General features: G+C 40.7%; 1 protein-coding gene and 1 long non-coding RNA gene across 2 annotated transcripts in view; both read right to left on the bottom strand.

The window, feature by feature from the left end:
- Positions 1-572: 572 nt before the first annotated feature.
- LOC109487150 lies at positions 573-3,074 on the bottom strand. Its single transcript, XR_002141233.1, has 3 exons — positions 2,972-3,074; positions 1,406-1,500; positions 573-774 (listed from the first exon to the last, which is right to left on the bottom strand). It is a non-coding gene; the product is annotated as an uncharacterized LOC109487150 (long non-coding RNA).
- Positions 3,075-6,163: 3,089 nt separating this feature from the next.
- Positions 6,164-8,066, bottom strand: part of LOC109487112 (probable ATP-dependent DNA helicase HFM1) — a 27,418-nt gene continuing 25,515 nt past the window's right edge. Inside the window, 1 exon segment of the mRNA XM_019791082.1 lies at positions 6,164-6,370. Coding sequence (XP_019646641.1) covers positions 6,164-6,370 — 207 coding nt within the window.

The raw sequence follows: 8,066 nt of genomic DNA, 5'->3' as shown, positions 1-8,066 counted from the left end.
CTGTATCTCCCTGTCGTGGGGGTTCCAACAGCAGTCAACCTAATGGATAATAAATCAGAAATTACTCACAAGAGAATAATAACACTTCATTTTGATGGTCAAGGACACATCTGTAGACACCACACATCATTAGCATCATGGTTTCCTCTCTTCAAGCTGCCATTTTATTTAAGGTGTCAATCAGCCATTCAATTAATCAATCAAGTCTATGCTGTTAAGTCCGAAGGCTTGGTGCCATGAAATGCTAGGGTCCTCAATACATTACACAAGGGTAGTCAGGATTAAAACATTTCATATTACTTGTGCTTGTTTCCTCAGACAAAATGAAATGGTGGTATGTGAATTCAAAGTTCAATTTCTTTACAGCAAAATGCCATTGAAACTTACTGAAAAGAGTAGGGGGCCTTTCCCAGTTTGTGTGGTTCAAACATTACAGTCCTATGCAGCTTGTACGTACTGGTGTGCTATGCCTAAAGGATTTTACTGGTTATCAAAAAAAATGAATACTTCGTTATGAAGCTCACCCTGTATCATGCTCATCATCAGAGTGTTCCTTCTGTGCAGAATGTGGAAAAGAAACTGTATATGCAGGGGCCTTTACAGTTGGCTTTGGGTACGCGAATGTCCTGGCACTAGGAAGGTTAGAGGCAGACGGAGTTTTCCATGCAAACACCTTCCCCTGCCTCCTGATGGATCCAGTTTCTGGTGTCCTTGGGTGCTGTGATGGAGGATGAGCTTCTCTGTGTGGTGAGTCCTCTTGAGTTTCCACAGACTCTGAAAGTTGTCAATACAGTGGCTAATGTAAGTGTATAATTTCTGGACTTTCCTTGAAATGTCAGCAAGGTGAGAGAAGTACACATTGTGTAAAAGAAAATCCTTATTTTCTGGACATTCCTTTTAACAATAGACCAAGAAACATACCAACACATAATGGGAAACATTTTCATCCACCTTGGCAATTATAAAAAGGCACCAAATGACAAATCCCCTCTCGTAGGTAATATACATTTCAAATGTACTCCAACCCAGGAATTAACTGTTAATATCACTGGCAACAAGAAAGTAATGAAGAGTAATTGTTGTGGTGCCACTATGGAAGTGCATTTTTCTTATAAATCTTAGCATAACACGACTTTCCCCACTTAACTCAAGTGAAAATGAGTATTGTCTGTCCTGTATTAGTTTCTATGTGTGGGACACAACACCAGCAACAGCTGCCTTTGTCCCACATGTATTGTATTGTTACAATAATTTCAATAAATCAAATCAAGCATTACGGTTGACACCTCAACTGTGAACAGAGTGAGACGGCACCCCAACATATCAACATGCAAGAGTTGTGTTCCTAATGCAGTAATCAATGACTAACTAATTGAGGCTGACACATATGTACCCAAGGACGAACCAGGTATTGCTGCTTCAGCGATTCCGAAAAGATCGTCATCATCATCCTCCCAGGTGGTTTCAGTGACTTCCCTCTTTGCCTGGATATCATTACGCCTAGTTTCAGAATAGGGCAGAATAATTTGATCACTCGGTGGCTCCATAGATATTGGTTTCAGGAATTTGCTCAATATCAGAATTTATCCAGCATATCTAAATATCTCACACTCAGAAGTTAGTTAAGACTATCATTGATTTATAAGTAAGAACTGTTTCAATTCTGCTGCCGGTATTTTTATAAACTGCTTACGCCATAGATTTCCATTCAAGCCATATTTTATCATTCAAGGACTGAGAACTTCAAGCATTAACTAATGGTATGTAATAAGATACAATGCAACTTATTTATATCCTTGTCTACGTAAAATGAATATGTATCATGTATAAGAAATTAGAAATCAGGAGATCAGTTTCAATCTTCATCTATGTTCATATCTACTTGCAAACTGTAATACATATCTTTATAGAACAGATGGCAATGAACATGTCCTTTGCCAAAAGCTTCATTAAGTAGATTTATCTCAAAACTCAAATTCAGACATCGACATAATCAATTTCGAACTTGAATATGTGCCAAAAAATCAGAAGACTGGCTAATGAAATTACTACCGAGTACATGTATATAGTGGAAGGAAATTAATCAATCAAACAAGCAGTGCAGAGACTTAAGAAATGAATTCACCAAACAAGATTTTCAGAATGCAAATTTAGACATCAACATTATCAATTTCGAACTTGAACACGTGCCAAAAAATCAAAAGACTGGCTAATGAAATTATGTAAGGGAACAACCAAACATTACACATGGACGGAAATTATTAATCAATCACACAAACAGTGAAGACTAAGAAATAAATGAACTAAACATAATTTTCAGAATGCAAATTCAGACATTGACGCTATCAATTTTGAACTTGAACACGTGCCAAGAAATCAAAAGACTGTCTAATGAAATTACTACCTATCATATTGGGGACAATTTGCATCTAACGTGGAAGGAAATCAATCAAATAAACAGTGCAGAGACTTAAGAAATGAATTAACCAAACAAGATTTTCAGAATGCAAATTTAGACATCAACATTATCAATTTCGAACTTGAACAAGTGCCAAAAAAATCAAAAGACTGGCTAATGAAATTATGTAAGGGAACAATCAAACATCAAACGCAGAAGGATACAAATCAATCAAACAAGCATACAAAGGGAGCCTGCAGTACCAGGGTCCAGTGTTGTGGAATCAGCTCACCAAAGAACAGAGAAAACTAACAACTTTAACGGCCTTCAAAAACTCATTGTACTTGTAATTGGACCTGATATTTCCTAAGATTCAGTGAGCACAGTTGTATGATTATTATTGTGCATTATACTGTATCGTTATGATTATGCACTATTGGATTTGTATGGATTGTATGTATGGATTTGTGTATTGTTTGGTCCCAGAAGTACCTGAAAAACAGGTCAAACGACCTGACTGTAACCTTCTGGTAAAATGAATAAACTGAAACTGAAACTAAGAAATATATTAACCAAACAGGATCTTGGCACGGCCTCAGGGGAGCTCTTCCTTGCATGCTTGAGCTGACAGAAGTCTGCCTCTTGGCACCTCTTGCTGCCACCTGGTTCTGAATGACTGGGCTCCTATTTATCAAAGGGTGGAGGAAGATCATTAAAACGCAATGCAATTATACATTCAATCAGTAGTGATTCAAATGAACACCACATACAAGTCTTAGAGTCAAATAGGACACACCATATTTCAATGTTTTTTATATATCCTCTGTCATGCTTAATTGGCAGATGCATCTTTTGATTACAGCCGGTTTGGCATTTAGGGATCAACTTAATCAATTGATGAAAATTCAGTACTGCAAAGTTGGATGACAAACACGCTTCTGTATCTGTATCAATATAGCTGATATAACCAACCTTCTGCACAACGAGTTTTGCAGGCATGTGGCATGGCAGCTGCTGGCTACATTACAACAAACAACTTGTTACACCTAACCCTTGAACATCTAACTCTAAACATTGTTTAAAGCATCGATGAATGAATGCAGGAAATCACCTATGAGAAGATGACAACTTCTGCTTAAAGTTGAATCTACTTGACTTCTCCTTTGCATTCTGGTCTTCCCACTGCAAAGGAGAAGTGGCTTCATTTTGCAGCAGCTGATACACGTCGGTATCGCTGGTCTGCAGCCTGGTCTTGGAAGTTGAGAAATCCACACCAGATCTCTGGCCATCTGCCAACCAGGGGACGCAATCTGCAGGGTGGGAAGAACAGGAACGGTTTCAAACATTATCGGTCCTGCACTCATTTGTAAAGCAAGCCGGACAATTTTGTAGGTCATTTGTTGCGGACGATAGACCGGGTAGCCGTTTTCTTGGGCAAAAATGGACTTGCAAGCCGGCGAACCAAAGAAATCTTTAGATTCTGGTCAAGAAGACAATCTGTCTTTGTCGTGCAGTAGATTTGATTCATATTGGGTATATGTATGCTGCAGCAGCAAGGGATATGCTCTGATTCCTAATGTGTTGGCAATGCATGATTATTAAAGATTGGCAATCCATACAGCAGTGATCTGTAGTAGGATTATGTAGGATGTCCCTAAATGAAGACAATTTCTATTGTAACAGTTCCATCACTGTCATCAACATTTATCATGTAGTCTCAAACTCCTAGCTAGCCTCCGTGGCAGGCTTATAGAACTGGGGGTTTGGTGGTCTTCGGCTGTTTTCTGATTAGCCCAGTTCTAACGGGGGTAATTCAACCAGGCCGTCTAGGCCGTAAAGGTTGTCTATATGCAATCAGAAAATAGCACATAAAAGCTTCCAAAGACCCTGAAGACCCCCCAAACCCCAGTTTTTGGCATGCTATGGAAGCTACTCCTAGCCTGGTATTCATGATAATATTCTAGCGCTAGTACACTATGCTGATCTCTTCCTTGTTGACTACTCCGGTAAGTAATCAAGTAAAACAATTGGCATTTGAAGATTTGCATAGAGTATGCGTGAAAATTGACTGGCTTCCCCAGTGGCCTGTAATGGGTTGATCATGGGGTTCAAACAGGCATATGGAAGTTTAGACACCATTCCGCTGCTTCTAAAAATATTTGATACACTACATGGATACACAAGGGACCATTAGGCTATCAAATAATGCAATAAAAGAGCAGCATCTTAACTTACAACCTTTGAAAGACTACTAGTATTGTCACTGTAACTGATCCTTATCAAATGATTTATGGACCTAATTATTTGATGAATTATTATTCATTATCAATATTTAGTAATTCATTGTATCATTGATTACCGGTATTTCAAGTCGTCCATTTTGACCAAACATCTGTTGTATTTGACACACCTCTAAACTTGAACTCCAAACTTGGTGCTGTTAAAACTAAATGAGTGCAGAGCCACACTATCCTTGTTACTGTTTTGTTGTATATTGATGAATGTACTCTATGATTCGAATGAAACCTCATCTGTGTTGGTAGAATCCATACACAGAGAGTTCAAACTTGTTCCTGGACCAACACAAGGAAGAAACTTGATATAAATTTTCGGCTGGTCCCGTCAACCTTTTTTAGATTTATGGTTTCTTCCTTGTGTTGGAACAAGTTTGAACTCTTCAACTATGTACTCTATGATTGATGGTCCTGATAGCCGAATAGAGCAGTTTTGGAGGATAAATAAAGGCACAAACAAACAAAAGTGTACACAGAAAATCAGGGAAACAGACTAACCTTGTTCCTCAGGTAAGACATCCCAGTCTTGCTGGTCTATGTCCAAGTCTGCTGTCCACACGGTGCTCAAATCTGGTAAGGTGTCATCATTCATGAATTCTTCATCTGTCATTAAAAAAAAGCTTTATTATAAAGTGAACTTTATCTTCTGTTGCTATTCCTGTTGATTTCATCAAGACCAACACTACTGTATACAATTAAGACTAACTATGGATAAGTTTTTTGATGGAAATTTAAGGTCATTGCTTGCAGAAATGCCAGAGACTGCAGGTGCACACAATTAAGATTAACCAACAGCAACTAAGTTAAAATAAAATAGCTGCCACAAATGCAATCACAAATTCATGAGAAATTAGAGGTGCTGCAAACAAGTGCAGTCATTGAACTCTTAAGTGCAGTCATTGAACTCTTTGAAATGAATGATCACCAGTTTCCAAATTCTCTGCAGGCCTTCTTGATCTAATCATCAGCCAAACTTGTATGGCACACTGGCTGTGGGTGAATGCTGTATCTTGACATTGCCTGTGACCCATGTACATGTATGTGTAATGTATATCATCTACAAAATCATGTATTACACCAGCATGTAAACTTTACTATCTACACAATCCTGTAGTCAGGGCTCGAAATACTGGGTGCATATGCACCTTAGACATTAAAAAGTGCAGGTACACTGGAGCTGTGCAGGTATTTCTGATGTCTACCTGCACCTAACCAATAAATGCACTGGTGTACAATGTATGTATTGGATATTTATTGGCTACATTCACTGCTGTTACAATGTACCATAATTCTCAATGTTTGAGTGGTGCAGGTAAAATTCGCCTGGTGCAGGTAATTTTCAATGTTGCACCAGTGCAGCCAGATATCTGATTTCATTGATTTTATTATCCGCACATAACAACAATAAAAGCAAACTTCACAAAACGTAAACAACAGCAAAAAGGTATGCAGAAAAAGTATTTTGAGCCCACTAACAATCCTCAGCTGTATGCTCAGGCTCTATCTTGCTGTCTTGCCCCCGATTTATGTGATAGAAGTCCAGGTGGTCCCAGCCCCTCGCCGGCGTGGCGGGGACTTGTGGCTGGTTATACTTCTCCAGTTGCAGCTTCCTCTTGGCCACGGGACTGTAGGCAAACTGCTGCAGGTCTGGGGTAGGTGTGCTGAGGGACGGGCTCGCCTGGGAGATAGGGAAGAACCGCAAGATGGAAATTGTTTCACGGTTGAGCAAAAACAGTTACTCACAGAATGTGAAACAAACCCAAATGGCATATACAAGCTATCACTCTTATAATAATTGTACTAGTATGTTTTTACCATGTATGTTTAGAAACATTTTGTGTGTGACTGTATAGATTTATTAGGATTTTAAATGATGTAAACTTTATATTATGTCTCACCCTTACTTCGAACACAAAGACATACATAAGATCACATGGATATCCAATGACCACACAACTAAAACACAAATTGACCACCTAGCTATTGGACCAGGATGGAGAGTACCATGCCTGCAAGACGTGCGTGTGTACCGTGGTGCCGATGCCGGTAGTGACCACTATCTGTCCATTGCAAGAGTCAAGGTCAAGTTAAAGAAACAGAAGAAGAAAGCCTCCATGCCCAAAAGGTTTGACACCAACAAGCTAAAAGACCCTGTGAAGGAAAACCAATTCGAATCTCTACTGAGAAACAGGTTCTCTGTCCTGGCAGTCCCCCACCGGGAACTGTGGAATGGTGGGATGAACTTAAGCAAGCAATGAAAGAAGCAGGTGAGAAAGTCCTCGGCTACAAGAAATCCCTCAGGGAAGCGTGGATCAGCGACGAAACTTGGAAGCTGATCAACGAAAGGAAGACACTGCATCAGAGGAGACATAAGGCCAAGTCGGCAAGTAGTAGTATATATCAGGAATACTCCGATAAAGACCGTGAAGTTAAGCGCAGCGCCCAAAGGGACAAGCGCAAGTGGTTGGAGAGTCAGGCTGATGAAGCAGAACGAGCCGCAACTCGGAATGATATGCGTACCGTATATCAGATCGCTAAGAAGATCACTGGCAACTCAAAAGCTAGCATGGGTCCTGTCAAGGCCAAAGATGGTACCCTGTTGTCCAAAGGAGAGGACAAGCTTGCCAGGTGGGCAGAGCACTTCAAGGAAGTTCTAAACAGACCAGACCCAACCTCACCAGCAGTCACCGACCCACCTTCTCACCTCCTCCCGATTGACACCAGTGACTTTACTGAGCCGGAAATACATGAGGCCATAAAGAACCTGAAGAACAACAAGTCCCCAGGAATGGACGGCATTACTGCAGAAATGCTAAAAGCTGGAAGGGAATCCGTTGTCAAATGGATGTGCCAGCTCTGCAACAATGCCTGGAACCGGGGGGAAGTACCAGAGGACTGGAGAAATAAGCCTATTCGCCATTACCGGCGCGAAATGCATGATGGGTAATATCCGCCATTTTGAGAGATAAACAAAACCGCGTCGCCCCGCGACACAGCGAGCGCGGGTGTCGAATCCCGCTACGTAGCTAAAAAAAATGAGTTTACCCGGGCCGTAAGTGGAGATTTTATATCTTATTGGACGGCAAAGATGACAGACGTTTCTTGGTTGAGGTTAGACTGCCGGTAACTGCCGGTTTTCAAGGCGTTTCCGCGAGTCACGTCCAGGGGGAAAAGCCTACAACTTCAAGGCGCATACAACTTCGTATGCTTAAAAGAATCACGACGCGGTTGCCGAATTCGCCGAAGACAGCAGCAGGTTCAGTTGTGAATGTCAAGAATTATAGTCAAGAATAAAAAAACTCACCTATTCTCGGCCCGGTGGGCTTCACGGAAGGGTAGTTCGTCGAACCGAAGGACGACGTCAAAGGATGCCC

This window comes from Branchiostoma belcheri, unplaced genomic scaffold (genome assembly GCF_001625305.1).
Source record: "Branchiostoma belcheri isolate BF01 breed outbred unplaced genomic scaffold, Haploidv18h27 scaffold86, whole genome shotgun sequence".
Classification (NCBI taxonomy): Eukaryota; Metazoa; Chordata; class Leptocardii; order Amphioxiformes; family Branchiostomatidae; genus Branchiostoma; species Branchiostoma belcheri.
This window is presented reverse-complemented; position numbering and strand designations above follow the sequence as displayed.